We start from the raw sequence: 23,127 nt of genomic DNA on the forward strand, positions 1-23,127 counted from the left end.
TGGTAAGACTTTGATATTTTATTAAGAAATATCTTTATTTTAAATGATAGTACAAAAATTGTATATATAATATAGATCTGTATAGGTGTATACACACACGAACGCTCACTCACACACACATAAACACTCCAACTTGCTCATCAGAATCAAACCCTATTATATTAAAATCCTAGATAAAAAAGAAAGGTATATTTAAGTTTTCCTAAAACATACTGTACATAAAGCTGTCAGACAACCTGAAAAACTGAGGACGTTTTGGGAAGCGTCTAGGTACCCCACCCACACTCTCACTCCCAACACCCAGACCCCAACAGGAATGGCTTTGGCAGAAAGACAGCGTACAGGGCAAAGACAGAGAAGGGAGCTGCTATCATCACTGTTGATAGAGCGAGATGCCTGAAACCAACTAGGAAGCGCAGGATACAGGGTGTGACCTAATTAACTCAGAAACAAACCACATCAGAATAAACAGAAAATACGCGGTAGGAATGGAGGGGAGGGGAAAGGAAAGACAAGGCCCACGGATGGAAATGACCTACTAATTGAGTTCTAGTTTCTGGGAAAGACTTGAGGAGATAAGAACAACAGGGTCACAGAAGCAGAAGTTGTTAGAGGGGAGAGGAGGGGGCGGGGAGGGAGATAGAGAATCACAATTTCCTGCCATTAACAAGCCAAATTGCTACTGTAGAGTCTAGGAATGTCACCCCACCCCCTAAGCCTGGAGAGGCCAAAAAAAAAAAAAAAGCAGTACTAGAGGCTCGAAGCTACTTAATTCCAATTCATATTTTTTTGCTCAATATATTGGGATATAGAACACTAAGTCAGGAGGGGGACAGTCGCCGCATAGCATGGGGGGAGGTAAGAGCCCAGAGCGGCACACAGCTGGCCTTGACGCGTATTCCATTCTCAAGCCCCTTCTCTGGCCACACGCCGATGTCTGCACTAGGCGCAGGGAACCGGAGGCCCTTCTCCAATAAACTGGAACGAAAACTGATTCCCACTCAATGTTAAACTCCTGGTTAGAGCTCACTATATGCCGCGACTCCAGCTCTGCCGGCCCATGTCTGCCAGGAGAGGGTCGCACAAGCGTTCTCGGAGTGAACACTCTCAACAGAATGAGACTGCTAGACCGGGGTGCGGGAGGGGGGGCCGTGCACAGAACGTCCGCTCCTTCTGCCGCGTGCTTCACCTGGGCTTCCCCTCCTGTTCCCAGGTGTGAGAGACCGCGCAAGCGCCGATCACAAGAGCTGCCACAGGGGCGCGGGGGAGGCTGGTCGCGCGGAAGGGCGGCGCCAGCGCTGCCCCGACTCCGCCTGTCCTTCAGCTCGCGTGGCGTCCTCGCGCCCCACGCTGATGAGGCCCTGGAACGCCAGCACTGGGCTCCCCGGGGCTCACGCCTCCGTCCCCACCAGGCTGCGAGAGCACGCCTCTCACGGAAGCGCCAACGCAATGCTTTTTCTTCCTCAGCCCATTCGGTGAATGCAAAGAAACCCTCTCTCGTGTGTTTAATGAAATAAAAACATTTCCAGGTTACACCAGAGCTGAACCTCAAACAAACAGAACGTGGGAAAATCCATGCGATTTACAAACACACGCGCAAACATACACCCAGAGAAGGGGCATTAAAACGCCCTGGTCACGCAACGGGACTTCACCCAGAGAGCACTCTGGTAAATTCATTTCCATTACATCGGTATAAAGGAAAAAAAGTAATTTTGTATGCCATACATTTCCAACATTACGGAGTGGAGAAGGGGGACCCGCAAGGCCAGAAATAATTGAACGCAGCTCGGACAGAGAAAAAGAACGTCCTTTAAGGCACTGAATCCAAAGCGCGGAAAACCGAAAGTCAAGTTCTCCCACATTTCAGTGATGAGACCTCAACTCTGGCGTTGCAATGAAGAGATCCCACAGAGGTAGTGACAGGAAGGGACTGTATGCTCAGACATTTGTAAGTAATTCCCTGAAGCTAGGAATAAGAACAGCGATATTAAGGTTTATTTTTTCTCCCTTTTTGGGGTGAAGGCTTTAGATAAAATGCAAAGGTAGGGTCTGAAGGTCCTACGTTAATACTGATATCATTAAGGCAGCTTTACTTTCAGAAGGCAGCCATCCCAAGGCCCGGGTCACCTGCTCAAGCACCAACTCTGAAGCACTCGTCTATCTGATTCTCTGTCATCCAACCTAGCCAAGAAGCTGGCTGGAACCCCCCAACCCAGAAGACTCAGTCACACTTTCCCAACTTCCATGGCTGATCCAGAAAGAAACGCAAAATCATACAAGGGCACTGACATTCCTGATTTAAAATTTAAGCTTCTAACTACTCCGGGAGGTCCTGACTTGCCATTCTCTCCGTGGCAACACACCTGGAGACCGAAGCCGACTTCTCTTTTCTGGGATGCTAGAAGGTCTGTTAAAAGTAAATAAGAACAAAAACCTTTTTGCAACCCACCCTTCTCTAGACATCTCCCTTCTCCCTCTCCCTAACCCCAACCAGTCCTTTAACTCCTGATCTCAGAGAGCCCATTGTCAAAAATGACCTGGGCTGTACTAGAAGTTTTTCTGGGTGGGAATGGCAGCCTCCTGCAGAAGGAGAAACAACTGATAAACAGCTCCCCAAAATGGTTGGGATTCAGTGTGCTCGAAATGGAATGCTGGGTGGGAACTCCCCATCCCCAACCAGAGGCCACCCTGGAGGAGGAGGTGGCGGGGCCTGGGTATCTTCTGCAGTGTCAACCCCCACCCTCTTAACAAAAAAGAAAAAAAAAAAAAGGAATTAAAGTTGACAGAGACACCAAGAACATAAACGAAACACATCTAAAATGACACCTGGTCCATCTGCAGGTAAGCCAAGTCTCTGAAATGGCACATGACAGCAGCTTATTGTTAGCACCTGGTTCTCAAAAGGACTTGGAAAAAAAAAAAAATCACAAACAGAAACAGGCTGGTGTGCAAGCAGAGACCACAGTTTCACTGTCACCCCCACGCGGGCTCCCCCTCTGAATTCTCCATCATCCCCAACAGCCCGGAGTCATCACGTCAACGGACAAAACCCAGCTAAGGTTGCCAGTAGTCAAGATTAATTTCAACGGGCCTGTAACAGCCAATCCTGTTTGTTAAACTTGGTTTGGGGAGTTATGTTTTCAGTCTATTTTGAGCCCCAAATGATTTTTCACCTCTGGAAAATTGCGGCCAATTACTTCACTAATCAAGGTAAATAGAACCACGTTAACTGTCAAGTTTTATTCCAAATTAAAAATGCATGCTTTCCCCATGATCGCTAATTAAGAAAACCATATTCTAAACAGTCATTCAAATGTTTACTTGGCACATCTCCCTCTGGTTTCTTCTCATTTACAGCAAAGCAAGCAAGCAAGTCAAGAACGATGAGGGCCAAATTTCAAAGGCAACAACCTCCATAATGTAACTTCTCCACGACCTCTTCCCCGCCATCCACAGTTCCCTTTCTTTTGATAAAACTCCAAGCTGGCACACAAAGAAAACTCAGCAGTGAAACATTTTCCAAAAACGTCAAAGGGAGCAGGCGTAGCGGGAGAGAAGTGAGTGAGGCAGACGAAGCATCTGGCCAGACTCCTTGGTTCTCACACCCTTTGCCCCCCAACACTGAGCACCTATAAGGCACAAGGTCCTCCCTTATGGAAGCAGAGCCATCTGCTCACCGCAGGTCAAAGGGCAACAGAACTATGCAGCATCCTCACGCACTCAGCTCTAACCTCCTCCTTCTACTGCATATAAGAGGATATCATATAAGCTCCACAGAAAGGCACGCTTAGAAAACAACAAATTTTACATAATTAAAGAGTTGATATTAAAGCTTGACATGACGGAAATAACTGGAAGCAAGTTGCTCTGCTGAGAGACCGCCATGCTGACTGCCGTTTCATGAAATCCAGCCAGAACAAAGTTTGCATCTCAACACCAGATTGTTTCCTAACCCCAGCAGCCTCTTTCTGGCTCGGTTCCAGTATTGTGAAAGTGCAGCCCGGAGGGTTCTGGGTTTTTATACACGTCTCCCACATAAACAAGTTTTCTTTCCTTTCCAGTTTTTAAAAATTATATTTGTTTCTTAAACTGGCGTCTGAGCTATGGACACAATGGATGCAAATTTAGCCAGGCAATCACAGATTTCTTTTCAGTGAAATGAACTCAGGATGGTGGGGAGCGCCTGCTCCTTTGGAAGCGAAACATGTTCCTTTCTCTTCCCCTGAACTCGCTCCCAGCCCTGCTCCCAACTAGTGTCTTCTCTAACAGACATATCTTGAATCTAAGGCAAATTTTCAGGTCACTTGATGGCGCAGCGATTAAAGGCCCTGGGTGTGTCTGCGTTAGGAATGTTTTCTCAAAAACCTTTGACAGTAAAATCTTCTAATAGAAAGTCAGTTATTTAAAAAACAATGTCTACAACACGCAGCATTCTTTTACCTCTATGCTCAAAGCAGTGATGTAGCTGAGAAATCTGGTCCCCATTCTTTGGCCCTCAGAAGTGCTCCCTAAATTTGGCTTTGATTTTTCCAGTTGCACAGAGAGCCTTCCTGAGCATAAGCGTTAGACGCTGCTATAGATTTCTTCTTAAGGACATCCTTAGCTTTTTTACGCAGTGTTTGTCCTCTGTATTTTCTTTTAAAAAGAGGAAAAAGGTGAACACAGTACAAATTGTGGCCCTTGTATGTTAAGATGAAACAGTTTCCATGGAAACTCCGGTCCGAGGCTCGGTGGTCCTTCCTGCTCCAGTCATTTCTGTCTCTTTCCCCTCCGTTTCCCCCTCGGTGACCACTACGGCATCAACCTCAGCCACCTCTTCAACCACCGCGAAATCGACTCCATTGGGCGGCTGTCGGGCCATGGCCTCCAGCTGGAGGCGGTACTGCTCGGCCTCCTGCTCCTTCTTCAGGAGCTGGTGCCGGTACTCCTGGGCTCTTCTGTTGGCCTCCTGGAGCTGCTGCTGTAGCAGCTCTCTCTCAGTGCCTTCCTGTAAAAGTAAACCATGTCACCACTGGTAACAACACCTGATCACAGATTATCCAGAGAGGAGATAGAAGGTAAAGACAGGCTCAGGCCTAAACAGTTATGTATGGCTCTCGATTCCTCCCTTCTCTCTCCACGCTGCTAAAAACATTACCTTGCTTTCCTCCACGCTGTTTGTCATCTCTTCGATCCTTGGTTTCTTAGTCAATGGCAACTTCTCTGCTTCTTGTTCATCTTCTTCTTCTTCAATTACAGTCTCCTCTGCAACCTGACCAGCAGGTACAGTTAGAACTACAAGCCAAAGAACACCAATTGGAGGAGATGAATACATTGTAAAACAAAGAGGTTTTGCTTGCTTCGAATTAGAAAATAAATTGAAATCTATTTTGATATCTTTTTTTTCATATCCCTTTGGATTTTAGAATTAACAGGTAGGGCATGGCCCTGCAGAGAGAAACAGAAAGGATTAGGGAGGCACTGAGAAGGCCTCTGAAAAGAAGGGCAAAAATTTGCAGGTTTGGAAGCCACGCAATTAGGAACCAGGTCTGAGGCTCATAGATAAGAGATGTCTGACTCTAGGTCAGAAGCTAGAACCATTTGGCTTACAGTTCTGCAGGATTAATTTATCTAAAGAAGGTCTGATGTCTTCATACAAGATTTTTGAGAAACCTCTTATGAAAGCAGTGTGCCATTACCTGTATTTAATTTAATTGTTTATCTTCTCATAGATGAGAGAAGGATCAGCACACATAAGCATACAACACGCTCCACACCTACCAGAATGTCTAACAAGGTAAAAAATAGTGAAAACACCAAATGCTGGAGAGGATGTGGAGAAACTGGATTCATAAATTGCTGGTGGGAATGTAAAATGGTCCAGTTACTCTAGAAAATAGCTTGGAAGTTTCTTACAAAATGAAACATGCATTTCCCATACAACCCAGCAACTGTTCCTCTGGGCATTTATATCAGAGAACTGAAAAGTGACGTTCTCACAAAACCTATACGTGATCGTTCATAACAGCTCTGTTCACAGACAGTCCAAACTGGAGACAACTTAAATGTTCTCCAATGGGCGAATGAATGGTTAAACCGTGGTACATCCATACCATAGAATACTACTCAGCAGTGAAAAGGAATGAACTACTGAGACAAACAAGAACTTGGAAGGATCTTACAGGAATTATGCTGAGAGAAAAAAGCCAATCTCGAAAGGTTACATACTACATGATTCCTTTTCTGTAACATTCTTTAAATGACAAAAGCATAGAGGCAGAGGACAGATAGGAGTTAGTAGCTGCCAGGCGTTAGAAACAGAGTTAGGGAGGTGGCTGTGGATATAAGAGTAGCATGAGGGTTTTTATTTTCCAAATACGATCAACAAGAATTTATGATACCAGAGCTTGGATTATAAAGGTTTAATTCCTCCTTCTCATATTGCAAAGATCCATCAATTCAAATAATCTGAAAATTATAAGGTCCCCATAATTATTTAAGCCAAGTCAAAATTTTGGTAATACAGGCGATTATGCCAATCCTCCTCTTTTCATTCTCCAATATTTTTAAGGAATGAAGTTGTAATGAATAGTTTCCTTCTCTTTTCAAAAAAATTTACTTATGCATTTTTTGAATACATAATACATTCGCATGGTTCAATAATTACAATCTATAAAAGCGCGTACAGTGAAAAGCCTCCTGTCCATCCCCAGCCACTCAGGTGTCCTCCCCCGAAGTAACCAATGTTATCAGTGTTGTCCCTGAATGTTCTTCCAGAGATAGTCAAAGTTTATTAATATGTCAGCAAATACACGTTTCCCCCTTTTAAAGATGGAGTCTAAGCTGCGCACTGTCCTGAACCTTGTTCTTGTCGCTTAGCAATCTACTTTGGGGATCAGACCGCGCTAGTCCAGAGGGAACTGCCTCACTGTCCTAACAGCTGCAGAGCATCTCATTGTGTGGCTGTACCATGATTTATTTATCCAGCTCCCTTCTGACATATACTTAGGTTCTTTTTTCTTACTTAGGTCCTTTTAATCTTTGATGATTACAGATAATGCCGGAATGAATAACTTAGTACGTGTCGTTTCTGTGTGTGTGAATATGAATTGAGAGATAAAGAACTTTTTAGCCAAAAGGTACATGTATCTTTATTAGTGATTGACATTGCCAATTTGCTCTTTAGAGGGTACATTAATTTATTAATTTATCCTCTCACGAGCGATTTATAAGAGTGCTTGTTTTTCCACACCCTTGACTTTGTAGGGGAATAATGGCATCTCAGTGCAATATTTAATTACAGTTCTCTTGCTACGAATTAAGTAGGCTGAACATATTATCATATTTTTAAGAACCATCAGGATTTTCTTTTCTGTGAGGTATTGGTTCATATTATTTGCTCTTTCTACCAGATTATTGGTTTTTACTCACAAAATTTATATATATTAGGGAAATTAGCCTTTGCCAACCCGTTTCTGTTTCTTTTTCATAGCTTCTTTGCCCCATCTGGTACCTGGCATTCTCCCATTCCCTTAATGCCTCGTTTTTAGAGGAGAGTGGAGGGTCTGAGATATCTCTTAACACACAATGGTCCAATGGGATAACTCACCTTGCTGTCCATCTTGCATGGTTACAATAAATGGCTGGCCAATGCCTCCAGCAGGGATTGCAGTTTGGATGTTGCCCAGGGGGACGCCATCCGTCACTATGGTGATGACCCTCTGGCCACTACTCCCCACCACATGTTGGACTGATGGGTCAACAGAGTTTCCCTCTACGATTTCCTCTGAATTAGCTAGAGATAATGAAAATAAATTTAAATTTCAGCTTTTTTAAAAATTGGAGTATAGCAATTTCAGTCTTTTTGAAATTGATAATATCAAGAATAAGAAAACTTGAAAAAAAAAAAGATTCGACAGTGCACAAAAGCAAGCTCTTATGAATAATGCTAAGCCGGAGCAGAAACGAAAATAAGGAATGCATTAAAACAGTATTTTCTAAAACGTCTTCACTGGGATGTTAGTAGCTTTCACTAAAGATGGGTTCTATGTAAAAACACACTTTCAGAATGCTGCTTTAAACATGCCAAACTTTTCTGTTTGCTTTGTAGGAAGTATCAGAGGCCCCCAAGGCTGATGAGCGCTGTGACTCTCCAGCAGGGGATACAGTATGCTGAGTTTGATCTTACAACTCTCTTTTTCAGGAAGCATCTTAAGAGTCTAAAAAAATCTACGGAGCTTAGAGAAATAACTATAAATCAGACTAAATCTATTTCTCTAAGGAAATCGAGGCATTTAATACTGAATAAACAAAACAATATGTCAAGTAGTCAAAGCCCGAGGAAGTCTTGATAGACAAAAATGGTAGGTGGCGTCTCTCACCCGACAGATCAACAATATGAATAGCAGGTAACACCGGCTACTTACCTTGTGCCAGCTGCCTCTCTAAGAGATTTATATGTATTAGGCTGAATCAATATTTTCAGTTTGGTTAGTCAATATCCCCAGTAACCAGCAGGAGAAACGGTTCCTACCACTATAAACTCCTCTTTCTGAAGAGTCGCCAGTAGAACTCTGCAATAGTGGGGTGGGGACTGTCCACATGAGACACATTCATGCGGTCCAATGGAAGCAGGGGATTCACACCCAGAAACAAGGAACTGGTTAAGTGTCACAGCTGAAAGGACCTCGATAGATAATTTAATCTAACCATTATGCCAGAAATGTGGAAACTGAGACCTGAGGGACTGATTTATCCAAGATCAAAGAGTGAATCAAAAGAACAATGAGCACGAGTTGGACATACTGCTCCCCTCTGCCACGCCGCTCGCCCCTCCACGTCTAAGCAGAGATCTTCGCGACCGCAGCCTGTCAGAAAAACGGGCTTGGAGGGATGTTCTCATCACGCAAATGTCAATAATAGAAATCAGAACAACCTGCCTTCATTTATGATGGAGAAGACTGCCAGAGGGTTCCAGAAAGATTGCTAGATGACTCTTTAGCCCTACCTACAACTACCCACCTGAATGAAGCCCTGAGCCTTTTCTCCGTAGACAGCTATCTCTGGCTAAGTCACCTAAAACCTTTCTGTTTTAAGTGTCAGAGGGGTACTCATTATACAGTATACATCCGCTCACTTCCATTGGAAATGCCAAGATAACATCTCCAGTAAAAACAAAGCAAGCAAACCTGAAATCCACAGGGTATGACAACGGGAGAGGTGGCCGTCCCATGTATTTGATGCTTTAATGCGAGACATCTAAGTGGCTACTTTGAATCATTCTACAATAGCATCAGTCAAAACACAACACAGAGTGCTTCCAAAAAATCTGCTAATTAATATGAGGCTACCTATTTCAATCTGCAGTAACTGAAGTCAGGGCAAACAAATTTGAAACTGTGAAAATACAAAAGAGTAACTTAGTCATCCTCTGGTATTATTCAGCCGTCTAATTAGATCACTTAGTGATTTTTCTTTCTGATGCTCAAGTATGCTGCATCCCTTTTTCCTAGCCGTCTCTAATTAACTATAATTCTTTAATATTTCATGCAAATTCAATCTGCTGGAGATTTCATGACAAAAGGAGAAACAGTGATTGGCCCAGCAGACCTCCCTCACCTACCTGCGGCTCTGTGTGAGTTAGAGAGGGGGGCTGACGCCTCGGCCAGGGCTGCGAGGGTGGCCAGCACTGAGGTGGTGGAATTTGAGAGGCACACTGCTGAGGAGGCATGGGGGGCACCTATTTCGGTAAAAAAGGCAAATGAGGTCGAGTGGAGAGAATAAATTGAGATGAGCTAAAAATGGCTTAGTAAATCAAAACCTCTGCTTTTCACTCTCATGTCCTTAATCTCGCTCTCTAATACAAACCGATATGAACCAATTAGCATGAGATTAAAGTTCTTCTAAGGTTTAAGACGTTCTCCTTCTAAGGTGGACTCCAGTAGTTTGCTTGGTGTAGGGCCAGACACTCCCGGCTGCTCGCCCTCGGGGCTGCCAGCGCCAGTGCAGACCAGGGCTCTGCTCGACCCATGACCTCCAGTCATTGCTGACAGCCAGGAAGGCTCAGACTGACCTCTGGTGTGAAGACAGTGAACCACCTAACATTTCACATACTGAAGGTCAAAGGGTAGTATAATTGATCAGCGCTAAAAACCAATCTGCTTATGTCATGATGTGCTTCCTAAAAAAAATTTGTTCATAACCTTTTTGTCTTATATTTTGCCTGCTGTTCTCACAGCTCAGTTCCAAGAAGGGTGTGCATTAGATCTGGCAACAGGCATGCCCAACTTATGAACCCAAAACATCACTCAAGAGTTTTCCATAAATCGTCTATAAAATGAATTACTAATGTTTTCCAATTTCCAAGATACTTATTGTGCCAGTTGTAAATTTTTGGAACCTCTGTGCTCCAATTCCTCCCTTCCCTGCCCTGCCTTGTGATACCGAAGCTGGATTCTATAACCACTACTTGTCAGCTAGCATGAGCTTAAGTTTTGTCATATAGAAGTAGTGGCTGCTCCCTATATCGACTAGTCCGGTATTCTTTAGGGTTCTCCATACCTCTTTGGAGTTAATTCACTCTTACTAACTAGTAATTCTTTATCAATTACACGTACGAGTTTAGAGATTATATATACACATATAAAGTAAAATTATACAATTTGCCGTGTAGTTTTGTCTCCTCACTGGACTCTTACCGATATGCTTATCTTCTTTATAAATGTACTCTTAATTTTTAAGTTTTACCTCTATCTATACTTAAAGATTTGTCCCAGCCATTCTTCTATCAAAAAGTCAGTTGTCTGTAAAACACTTAAGGAAACTCTTATTTAACACTCCTTATGATAAATCCTCCCACAGAGCAAAGAATCCTTTTCTGGTAGATGAATCTTGGTAACCTAACTCGTTCACGAATTTAAATTTCAGATTTCCCTTTAGGAGGCAGATTACCTGCGCGGTAGGGCTCCTCGCAGCTGCGAACCACCCTGAGCTTTTGGGGGACGACTGTGGGACTGTGGGTGCGGGATGAAGCGGGCGTGGTGGTGCTTCCCTACTTACTCTAACTCGCATAAAACACACAGGGAACCGCATGGCCGGAGACGGTGGGACGCGCTGACTCCAGAAGGGAGCCGACGTCCCGCTAGCGGCTTCCTGCCGCAAGGTCCAGCTCCGTCCTAGCTCCTAACTTCCCTGCCTAGTGCGAGCTTTTCTCATCGCTCGGTCTATCACACCAAATGCTGACGAGAGAACTCACGAATGAAAAAACCAAACGAGCGGTTTTTAGATATATATATATCCTCGTGAAGGTTGGACGATATGTACAGTAAGTCACTAGTGATCGAAACCAAGGCTGCTATTATTTTACCACAGTGTACACACACACACACACACACGCACGCACGCACAGCAAGGCTGTTGTAATTAAGGTCCAAGTGGGCCGAACATCAGCTAGGCCACCAGCTAAAGGAGAACAGAAGAGCTGGGTGCAACGGCTTCACGAGAAAAGCATTACATACTTTCAGCATATGATGAGTCCGACCTAAGGGCTCTCCCCCTTTGATTCCAACATAATGACTCACCCGCCTTCCACTCAATAGCAAAATGAAGGACATTTGTGAAAAATCAGGTTCAGTATTCTTATATACACAGCTGAAACTGAAGAGACTATGCAAATTACCTCTTCAGACTTATCTCAGCAAGTTCCAGGAAAATAAAATACTTCATTGTTTAATGTTAATTGTCTTCTCCTCAATATAAGGAAAAACATTAAATACAGTAATATGTGCACGGATACTGTTGTTTTTGGAGGGGAAATAGCATTATCAGTGACAGCTCTTGGTACCAATTTGGAATGTGGCTTATATACATAAACTCTTCAGACCAGGATTTAGGGGATTGTGTAGACAATCTTGGTGACTTAGTGAAAACTAGATCCAAAAAAATTAAGTAACTTGCCCAAGGTCATGCAGCTTGTAAACATCGGAGGCCAGATTAGAACCTAATTCATTAGATTCCGAGCCTGCGCTCTATGAACCAATACAAAGCTGTTCACACTTGACTTTGGAGTACATCTTTTGACTCTAAAGCAGCAGGAAATTCATTTTCATAACTTTGCTTTGCCCTGATTAGTGTTTAAATTAGTCTGCCTTCCCAAATCACCGCAGTTTGCTAGTAGCACTATGATGATTCATATCTTTAGTCACAAATGGAAAATGGAAAACAAACTTTGTAATCTGGATTTTGGTATCAAAAATATCCACCAATGTGATAATCCTCAGATACTTTCAGTTAATGCTTAAAAATATTACCGGATGATGGGAAACAAGAAGCCCGCTCACCATTCCGGAAAAGAAAATCGAACCCAACCTGAATTTGCTATATAACTTTTCTCCTTTCTTTTATCTGTACTGATAAAGCCAAACCCCTAAAAGAGGAGAGCTAGGAAGAACTGCTTCCTTAAGAGGACACTGGGGAGATGAGCTCTATTATGTGATGGTTTAGCAATTTCAATTTGCAGTTGTCAACATACAGAAGAGATAAAGGAGAGTAGGTTTGCCAAAAGCAACATGGCAAACATGACATAGGCCATGGGAAGAGACAAGGCTACGAATCTCTGTCCTGAACGTCTTTGACTTTGCTCACCATTCTGGAGAATTTCGGTAGTTAGATTAAAGACCGACCCTAGCTCTTTTCACACGTTTGTGAACACGGAACGTTATTGGCTTCTAAAGACTTTGGGATCATAAAAGCACTTGTTCTAGCCCATGTGGTCTGAACCACAACAAATCCAAAAGGGTGTGAATGTTCTGATTACATATACACATATGTTTAAGCTAAATTTTTGGAATCATTCCGCTGAAAGAAAAGCACAGTGATTTTTGAGTTGATGGCCTATAAAATGAAGGTCAGTACTGCCCCCTTGTGGGTATGATGGAGACAACCTTTACTAGGAAGTTCGTTTTCACTTAACACTGATATGAAACGGACACTGAACTAAAACATCTCAAAGTCTCACAACCACCTCATGAAGTGGATATTACTATACCTCAATTTTGTAGCTAAGTAAAGAAGACTTAGAGAAATAAGTAGTTTTCCTACAGTCAATCATTTAGTCAACTTATAAATCAGTATTTGAACACGGTTCTGAATGCACGGTTCTATGTATATGTGTATACGCTCTTTCTATTGTATCACACTGCCTCTCAATAACACCTCCTTCTACATCTTCCTTTGATATTATACAAACTAGGAATACAGTTGCATATTTTTAAATGAGTTAGAAACAAAAAACCAAGAGTCAGCTGGAAAATTTATTTAAAAGAGGACACGCGTTTCTTTGTTTTAAACAAATATTTGTAAAGAGGTGTTGAAAACAAATTGAGTTTTCTCCTTTTTAGTCTGACGGTTTTGTTAAAAACATACTGGTTTCAAAAGATCAACACCGAGTGCTTTTCTCTGCTATTTTGTTGTTACGTATGTTCTCAAAAACAAATTGAGACTCATGTCAAATAATCACGTGTACCTCTTTTATATCAGTATTCCAACAACCACTTATGTTTCTGCTTTGTTACTGCTTTGGACTATGAATATTTAACTATTTCCTTAGCGGTACCATACTAAAGCACTCCTATATTTTCATTTCGGGGTTGGACATAATCCTTCAACATAGTAATCTGTAAAATATTTTACTTCTACTACCGTAAGCACTCAGATATAACCCCTATGTATGATCATCCTTTCCCCAGACAGGATAAGTGCATTAGCTTTAAAGTCTATTATAAATCTTCTATTGGGGGAATATTTTAATAAAGGAGTAAGTATCAGACAGAGTATCTATTAATCTCATAGGAAAACCTGGGGTTCTGTTCATTTTAAGTCTGAAATGAATGGCACACTACGGGAGTACTACCTGAGGTTGCTTTGGTGTTGGCTGAAGACACGAGGCTAGCGAGGCTGACGACTTCTCCTGACGTGAAGATGAGCGGGGTAGCCACAGTCACAGGGTTGGCTCTTTCGGGATGAGCATTCACCTGATTCTGCATGGCTTCCTACAGAACGAGACGGAGATTTCTTATTAACCTTAGTTACTCGGTGACTGAAGGGACGGCCCCGACCCCCAATGCTCTATCAAGCAGAACGGGCTCTGGCACATAGAGCCCCAGGGAGCTCAGAGCTCTCATTAAGACCACTGCCTCCCTCCATCCTCTCCTCCCTGCCTCACCACCCCCCACCCTAGGCCAGGGCAACGGAGACGTAAAGTTGCTTTCCTAGGCTTATTTTTACTTTAGGAAAAAAGGTGTATCATTTGCAAAAACTTCTACACGATTCACTTAACCTCTCTGGATTTTTTTTTTTTTAATTTGAAAAATAAAGGGGAGAGGTGGCCTAAAAAGTAATCTCTAGCACTGATATTCTATGATCGATTATCCGCACGTTGATGTGCTAGCAGTAGGTCCCCAAAGAGAGGCTACAGAGAAGAATATTCTCCAGGGCTCTTCCCAACTACTTGCTTCATTCTGCCACTGAAGAATTCCTAAGAGAATGCACAACAGGCAAATAAATGATGGCCAGATTTTCAAGTCTAGTTTCGCATGCTGCACTTTTGCTTTGGGTGTGTCTGTGCAATTTCAGCGTAAAGAGGCTTATCTTTATTTCATTTTATCTTTTTACTATCAGAAGCAGTTTTCTACAAACATGGTCACTATTTAAAAAGCCCCAATGATGAAAGGGCCCGAAGACAGGGGATTGGAAGTTGAAGAGGATGACAGCCTAGAGGGAGCAACTGTAAGAAACGACAAACCAACCAACAACCGAACGAACCACTGAAAATGTGGCAGAAATGGCCATTTTTCATATATAACTGTCCCCCTGACTAAGAGCTTCAGCTTGAAACAAGTCCTCCATTCTCTGGTTACTGTTAAATTCCTGCTTGAATCTGCCCCTTCTCTGTCCCCACCCCAGTATCACTTCCGTCACTCAAGTCCTCCCTGGCGCTTGCCTGGCCTCATGGAAGTCACGATGGTTCTTTAGTGTCCAGTCTCCTCTCTCCAGTCTGCACACTCCACATTATCATCTTAAAAAAACAGTCCAATCATATGAACCCTTTATTTAAAAGCTTCTACTGGATCCCCATTACCCACAAAACAGTCCGAACTCCCTGTATGCCATGCAACACCCCTACATTGAGAACGCAACCCAACTCTCCAGCCTCAGCTCCTGCCACTCCCGAACCCCACTTCCCTGGCCCAGCCTCTAGTCACAGAGCTACCTGCTCTTTCCGGAACATCCCACGTCCTTTCACACCTGTGTCTTTGAGGTGTTCTTTCGCTCGCCGAGGATATTATTTTCTCACTTCTCTGCCTGCTTCTCCTTCAAAACTCAGTTCGGTTTCTGTGTCCGCTCTAACCTTTGCCTCAAGCACCACTAACACTCCCTCCTCTGTGCTCCCCTGACGGCTGCTGGATATTTGTTCATCACCAGAGTACTGCAATGCATTATTTCCTGTCTAAACTTCATCACGCTGTAAACACTCCAAGGGCAGGGCCATGTCCTATTAATCTTTGCATTCCGCATCCTGTTATTCCCTGACATATAAGTGCTGGCTTAAGAAATTAATGGGTGAAGTCATCACAGCTAACTTTGATTCTGAGATGGCGTCCTTATGACTCCATACACTTTGGAGCTCTGTACTGTCTCATATCAGTTGACATACATTCAGAAAACAGAGATTTTAACAGAGAAAAAAGCATTCTAAATCTTATTTTGTCCTGGCCACCAATACTGATATTTGATCACCATAAATAGTTCAGGACTTCAGAGAACATTATTTTTAACAAAGATGCTAATTACAGTGGGTCAAAGATTGAGCATATTAGAAGTGCTATTCTGACAAGATAGGGAAAGTTCAGTTTTGATTCAACTCCTACAAAAAAATCCTTAACTTCAACTGAAGTGGACTCTGGGGATATAAAAAAACCAGACCTGAAGGATGACCAGAATCTCAGCATTGTTTTTCTCCAGAGCTATGTCAAAGGCAGATTTGTCAAACTTGCTAAAAGCATGGACGTCAGCTCCGTATTTGATAAGCAGCTCTACAACATCTCGATGGTGGTGCTCGGTGGCCCAGTGCAAAGCTGTCATCTTCAGCATGTCCTTGGCATTCACATCTGCACCATTCTGTCACAGAAAAATAAGTTTTTCAAACGGATATGGGTTATAGTAGCACAGGTGCAAGATTCCACCACCACTATGGAGGATTTCCAGATTACGCATATTCAAATTTAGATCATGTTTAAGACGTCTCAAAGAGAAAAACATTTCTAAACGATCCTGAATGCTGATAGATAAAATGCCTTCAATAAGTGGGTCTTCTAAGGACGTCAGTGGGAAATTATAACAGATGGGAGAAAAACAGAACACTCTTGCTGCATTTATTAACAGAGCTGACTGAAAAAAATGGGCATAAGTGCAAAGAACACCTGCAGAAAGGGAATGAAGAAAAATAAATAAAGCCTGTTTAGCTTTCAAAAGATTACAAAACAGAATCCTCACAGCCACGACTACTCTTGAAAGAAATGCAACTCAATCCTATAAACTGTCCTAAACGTAATCTTTCCCAACCTAGCTTCCTACCACGCATTTAAGTAAGAAAGGGGGGGTGAGCGTCTTTTTCACAATACAACCCACCACGATTCTCGCTTTACCCTAACGAGCAGTTCCACGATGTGCACGTGTCCGTCGGCGGCCGCCATGTGCAAGGGGGTCCTGTCCACCTTGGTTCGGGCATCCCTGCTGACGCCTGCTCGAAGGAGCACTTCTGCTGTGGAATAATGACCATACTGGGCTGCAAGGTGGAGGGGTGACGTTCCAAGCTGTGGGAAAACAATACTCATTGAATACTAACTGGGCGCAGACTCCTAAATCATTACTGAAGAGGTACAAATGAACAAGAGGTGAATTCTATGGTTGCTGCCCCTGGAGGGAGAGTCTGGTTGGGCAGACAGGATTGAAGAAATGACTTAATTAAAAAATTAATATAGTAATGGGCAAATAAATATACCACCAATTAAGTAAGTGGTAAGTATAACAGGTTTAAATCAACTGGATTTATCAGGTGAGAGTCCTAAATGATATGATTTTAAGCAGGGCTTAGAAGAAGGTAAAAAAATAATGGACAGACAAGAGCATTGAGTCGGGAGTGATGGGAAGGCAAGTTCAAAACAATTCTTAGGCAAAGGGCAGGGACTAGTAAGTTGCATGTGGGTGCCAATTTAATTAGTGAGACCAGAAGTTTGTTGCCACAGTAAAGCAAAGCAAAAACACTGATGAAGAGGCAATAAAAAGGTAGCAACGGTGTGTCCACATCAATAAGCAACAGATCATCTCAACTTAAACCTGTCTATCAGCATCCGCTTTGGGCAGAGATCCATTCCTTTCTCTTTACTTTAAGCCTATTTCATTTATTCTTTGCTTTTCATATATTCAGCTTCTCTGCCTATCTGGATTTAATTCACAATGCTCTTTTTCAGGTCTATTTATAGAATGCTCATCTCATGGGTTTCCTTTCTCCCTTTCTGTGAAGTGCTAAGAACCTGCCGGCCTCTAAAGTTATGAATTAATCGCCCCAGAAGAGAGGCCACTTACTCACTGAATTGTTAAAATTAGGCAATGCTTACAAAATCTGTGTTGCCAAGCAAGCCCACACCATCTCCTGGACCTGGATGTCCCAAAACTCTGCTCTCCAGGCTGGCTGTCTCGGCTCATGAAATTGCACCTTCCTCTTTAATGTTTAACGGTGATAAAGGAAACAAAATGGCTAAGACTATTCCTTATTAACCAGAACATTTTAGAGAAATGTTTAATTTCCAGCTAATTACAGAAGCCTATAACCCAAGGACACTCCAGGGAGAAGTAAACTTTTAGAAAATACTCTAAAAAGCATTATGGAAAATCACAAGTATTTAACACCTTTACAATTACCACCTATATAGCCACGGGAGACTCTTTTAATTAGAAAACTAAAAAAAACCACATACTCAGATGAGACAAAGAAAATAAAACTCTTGTGGGGAGAATGAGGGAGAAAGAGAGTGAAGAGAAATCAATAAAGTCTGTTTAGCCTTTCAGGAAAAGCCTGGTAATAGCACAAGCTGGGAGTAATCACGAGCGCTTACCCAGTCTGTGGTGAACGGGGCGCCATTTGCCATCAATGTTCTCACTTCGTCATCCTGGCCTTTCCGTGCTGCTTCTAGCAACCTCTTCCCCAAGTCCACCAGAGACATCTTTATGCACAGAAACAGAAGTTTTCAGGAAGCTGTAACTCAAACGCAAGGAAAGCTGCCTGCACATATTTCTGGAAGGCCTCTTGTACTTGACCACACTTCTCGTGGTGACTCCCTGGCGCTTCCTTGCTAGCTCATCGAACACAATCAGATGTTTGGAAAAGGCTCAGGCCCTAAACGACAGTACCCTCACTTTTACTCTCCAGAAAAAAACTTTGGAAATATGTGTAGCTCATTACCACCTTTCTGGCTTAAGGACTCAATAAAACAGCATCTCATCCCTTAGACATGACCACGGGTAGAAATATTCTGCTACGTTGAAATGATGACTAGACAAACCAAGGATAATGAGACTCAGGTACCTGGGAGACATTTTTTCAAAAAAGAACAGTGAGCAAAAATTAGAGTTTTGGAAAATTTATATTCACCACTATGAACATATTACAAAATTTTCCAATGAAATTTGTGTTGATAATAATGTGAACTTTTTATGGTGTATAATAAAATGCACTAACATTTGGATAATCTGCATAATTTGGTGAACCAATACTTTTCAAACGACCAATGTGTGTTATGAAATCATACACCAGTAAAGAGATTCAAAGTGAAGACAGATCAACGGGTTGTAAGGTAACCGAGTACAAAATTTCATTAATATAGTTTTAGATTCCTCATTGCAACTAACTTTTAAGAAATTACTACTTGTTGAGTTTCTGTGTATAACAAAGAATACCCACAACGACCTGAAAAAGCTACTAAAATATTCCTCCCTTTCTCCAAGTACATATAGCAACAGACTGAATACAAAAGTGGGTACGAAAAAATAACTTCTATTAAGCCAGAAGTTAAAGAGATGTGCAAAAATTTAAAACAGTGCCTCTTTAACTTGGAAGATATATTTTTCATAAAAATGTATTATTTATCTTAACATGTAATGAATATATGATTTTATTTTAATGAACATTTAAAAATTAGTTTCTAAAACAGTAAATATCAATAGACATAATACATTGGAATCTTCAATAATTTTTAAGAATATAAATGAGTCCTGAATCAGAAAATTTGAGAATCAATGGTTTAGATAAATCATTCAGTCACTATGTGATTTAGTTTTCCAATCTCTATCACAGAGCATTGCATGCAAACATGGGTATCCAGGGGGACCACCAGGGGAGTTTGTTCAAAATGAATCTACCTGAGGGTCTAGTCCGGGCCCCTCTGAACAGTCTGTTCAGGAGCGGAGGATGAACTTTAATGATGTGAACTTCTATAATGGGAGCTAAGTGTCAGTTTTTATCACTCATGAAACCCTAGAGAAAAAAATGATAGCAAAACATTCTTACAGAAAATGTATACTTCATATTTCTCCATGGCTATCTTCCTTTTAAAATATCAAAACTGCCTTTCAATTTAACTATCTTATTACTAACAGTTAAAAACAAGAACACATTTCTAGGTGGTTCAATAATCAGAAATGACGTCTTCACATTTTCTCAAATTATACTGTATATAAAAGTTCTATCACCACACCTTAACATCTCTTCGATAACTGATCACAGATGGAAAAATGCCCATACAGGACATTCAAAAATGCTGACACGAAGCAAGATTAAACCATCTTCACAATGAAATTCCAGCTCTATTCATTCTTTCTCTCTCTCTCTCTCTCTCTCTCTCACACACACACATACACACACACACACACAGAGTTCAACTTCAGTTGAAGGTTGAGGTTATCAGTTTAAGGAGAAATCTGGTTTGCTTCACATTCCTAGGAAGCTGGTACTTCTGGAAAACGAGATACTTTAAATGAGTTGATTTTATCTCGCTGAAACTGGTGTCTTCAGCACCTGAACTCTTGCAAAATATATTTGAGCAGTTTTTTCCTTTGTAGTCTGCCTTTACATATACGTTAACTTTATCACATTTCTTTAATCATATTTGAATCTGTGTATCAGTCCCACTAAATGGCAACTGAGCCAAATCTGTCATTCAATTCTTTAGGTCATGAAGTTTAGTTTCTTACTATACAAAGATATAAACTTTGGGATTAGACTGCAAGTAAGATGTTATGTTCATCACCTGTTATAAAAAGGTCTAGAAAAGTGTTCTTCAAGCCTCTTTTCTCCATCTTGTCATTTTTTTTTAAAAGTTAACCTGAAGCATCTATCTTTAGTAAAAGTAAAATGTATTTTTAAAATGTTGACGGGACTATGTGCCATTCTGCCAGTATCCTCTGTTAACACTGGTGGTATCCACCAGACAAGAGATGTAGCCTAAGACTTCTGAGCTCCCTAATCAGTAAAAACAAATGGAAAACATTCTCCTTTACTGGATGTACCTCCACTTTCCCTATTCATAAAGTGAAGAAACAAAATCTGATCTAACTTGCCTCCTAGGACTTTGGAGATGAACAAACTAACGAAGCACCCACTCCCTCTGCCAAACACACACACACAAGCACTTTCTGTAAGCATGTTTTAATAATGGATGAAGTGCCTGAGCTCTTGACAACAAAGTACTCTATTATTAGAGAGTAATTACGTTTGTTGATATGAGTTTGGGCGGGGAAGTTCTTTCATTGTTGTCAAAGCCTGGATGAAAATAGATGCTTCCCAACACCTCTACTGGACTGGGTGGGTCAAATGGCCTTTCCATAGACGTGTGTGTGTGGGTGGGGGGGAGGCAGGAGGCGGTGTGGGGAGAGGACCTTCGAGGAAGGGGAGGGGGATGGGAAGTTCTGCTGGCTCAAGGAAACGTGTGAGCATAGAGAGAGCTAACGGGAAGGAGAACTGGAATTGAAGCATCCATGGTCTGACCTTTTTTTTTTTTTTTCCTTTTTCCATTGCACACGTCCCCACTCGGCCGCCAGCTGTACAAACAACAGTGCAAGAACTGGAGGCGGGGCCGTAATGCTCTTGTTCACTTTACCGAACTCGCCAATGATCTTTAGGCCATTCCAGGGGCCCGAGAATTTTGAGCCCCCGTTTTCTCCTCTATCACAAATCCGCCAGTTCCTTCCAGCAATATAACGTCTTTCAGGAAAAAGTGTCAACTTTGGGGCAGGGAGCCAAGGTCCGAGCCCAGGGAGCAGCCCCCGGCCCGGGCTCCGCGCTGCCCTCTAGTGGTCACCTCTGTGGCCTTGGCTTCCCGCGGTCCAGCTCCCCAGCCCCAGGTCTTACACCCACCCCCTTCCTCACCTCCTCCCAGTCCCCTCCCCTTCCTCCCAGCAGCATCCCCTTCCTCCTCGTCCCCCTCCCCCGGCTGTCCCCTCTCTGGTGGAGGGGCGCCGCCGTGTCTGCACCGAGAAGTTCGGGGCTGGGCTGGGCTGGGCAGCGGTGCAGCTCCTCGCAGCACTCTCCCTGCCAGCCCTGACGCCCCCCAGAATCCACGCATCTCTTCTTCCCCCTCACCTCCTCGTCCGGGACGCTGCCGGCTGCGCTTTGACCGAGCCCGCCAGTTTGGTCCCGTTTCCTTCTCTAGTTAAGACTCCCTGTCAGTGACGGTTACTTTTTGGCCTTTTCATATATGCATATTTTGGGGGCCTTTAACCCCCCCTCGTGGAGAAATGGAGGCAACAAAATGGCGGACCCGGAAGTGGAGACTCCGCGAATATCATGACTGGCGGAGGGATCTGTGAAGAGAAAATGATCGGGGAACCCACGTTTCCATTCGAACAGAGGGCGGGTGCACCTCCGAGGCTCGCTGGCTCTTCATCGAAGGCCTTTTGCGGTGAAAAAGCGTGTATCCGAGACATCCTGGGCAGGACTACTTAGCGGGGCGGAGGGTTTTCGGTTACGTGGCTGACGTGTCGTGTAGATCCGGCAGGGGGACGGCCCGCTGGTTGCTTTTGGCGCCAAGAAGCAGGCGAACCGCTGGAGAGAAATCGGAGTCTGAATCGGTTCTGCCTCTCCTTGGTCGCATTTTGGGGGGCCGGCGTTAGGGTCGATGGGAGAAGCTCGTTTCCCCGTCTCAGCTTCGGGCGGGGCTGTTTAGGACGTTCCTGGCTTATGCAAGAATTGAACTCTCGTGCCTGACGGACACACTTCCAGGTCCAGCCTGAATTTAGGGGCCCCAGAGCCAAGCTGTCAGCGCCAGCCGTGAAACAAATGACGGGAACTTTTCTTTTGGGGGGCCTGGGAGTGGGTGGAGCATGAGTTTGCAAATCTACGTAGACATTTTATTAACCGAACAGTTGATCCCACCTCCACCCGCCAATAGTCTTAACTACGGACAGCAAGAAGTCGGGAGAGAAACCCGTCAAATATAAGTAAAAACAGAAAGGACACATCACTGCTCCGCTCTTTGTTAGATTTTGGCTTTTGTCGTCCACAGTGGGCTTTTCAAAACGAAGGTTTGTGTTTCTCCCTTTTCTGAACTTTTCCGATGTCGTTCATGGCATCTTTATGTACAGCGGATTCCCTTTTTGAGTTTGTCAAAATCTCAACTCATTCCTGTTTATATCTTAGGCTGTCTGGCTCGGTACCTTTCATGTAGGAGGCACTCCACAACAACTTGTAAATTAGTCCAAATGGTTTTCTATTTTTTTTAATAAGGCGAGTTTTAAAAGAAGTAGGTAACATTTGGGTAAAGACGTTTATTTTCTTAGGCACCTAGGCTGAGATAAGGAAGAGCGGATTTCGTGTTACTGATCCCTAGACTTACTACCTCAAAATATGGTAGTGAGCAAGCAGAAGAGCCGTTTGGTTGCAGCTTTCTCCCTAAATAATAATTTTAACATGATTTCACCCTTTCTGTTACCTACCTGTTCAAACTGAGGTTCATCATTTTAATGTATAAAGGCTACTGAAAGTATTCTTCCTCAAGCAGAATATTAGAAAGATGAAGACATAAGCTGCATGTG

At 42.9% G+C, this 23,127-nt stretch overlaps 1 protein-coding gene across 3 annotated transcripts; it reads right to left on the reverse strand.

Moving 5' to 3' along the window:
* Window positions 1–23,078, reverse strand: GABPB2 (GA binding protein transcription factor subunit beta 2). Of its 3 annotated transcripts, XM_036234922.1 has the most exons (10): window positions 21,677–23,078; window positions 19,459–19,573; window positions 18,156–18,263; window positions 16,686–16,853; window positions 15,964–16,158; window positions 13,892–14,030; window positions 9,605–9,721; window positions 7,592–7,777; window positions 5,141–5,277; window positions 1–4,990 (listed from the first exon to the last, which is right to left on the reverse strand). In XM_036234922.1, exons 3-10 carry the CDS (start codon window positions 18,261–18,263, stop codon window positions 4,691–4,693), a joined length of 1,350 nt encoding a protein of 449 aa, XP_036090815.1. In that variant the 5' UTR covers window positions 19,459–19,573; window positions 21,677–23,078; the 3' UTR covers window positions 1–4,690. The 3 variants fall into 3 exon arrangements, with proteins under 3 accessions (XP_036090815.1, XP_015978289.2, XP_036090816.1); XM_016122803.2 differs by lacking the exon at window positions 19,459–19,573; XM_036234923.1 differs by lacking the exons at window positions 9,605–9,721; window positions 19,459–19,573.
* Window positions 23,079–23,127: the final 49 nt, after the last annotated feature.

The sequence above is a fragment of the Rousettus aegyptiacus genome, unplaced genomic scaffold (assembly GCF_014176215.1).
Source record: "Rousettus aegyptiacus isolate mRouAeg1 unplaced genomic scaffold, mRouAeg1.p scaffold_m13_p_17, whole genome shotgun sequence".
NCBI lineage: Eukaryota > Metazoa > Chordata > Mammalia > Chiroptera > Pteropodidae > Rousettus > Rousettus aegyptiacus.

Coding starts and splice junctions, on each gene's coding strand:
- GABPB2 (XM_016122803.2), bottom strand. CDS start 18,263: ATGTCTCTGGTGGACTTGGGGAAGAGGTTGCTAGAAGCAGCACGGAAA. Junction 14,031..15,963: donor AGATTCTGGTCATCCTTCAG/GTCTGGTTTTTT, acceptor CTCGTTCTGTAG/GAAGCCATGCAGAATCAGGT. Junction 5,278..7,591: donor CATGCAAGATGGACAGCAAG/GTGAGTTATCCC, acceptor TTTGGCTTGTAG/TTCTAACTGTACCTGCTGGT.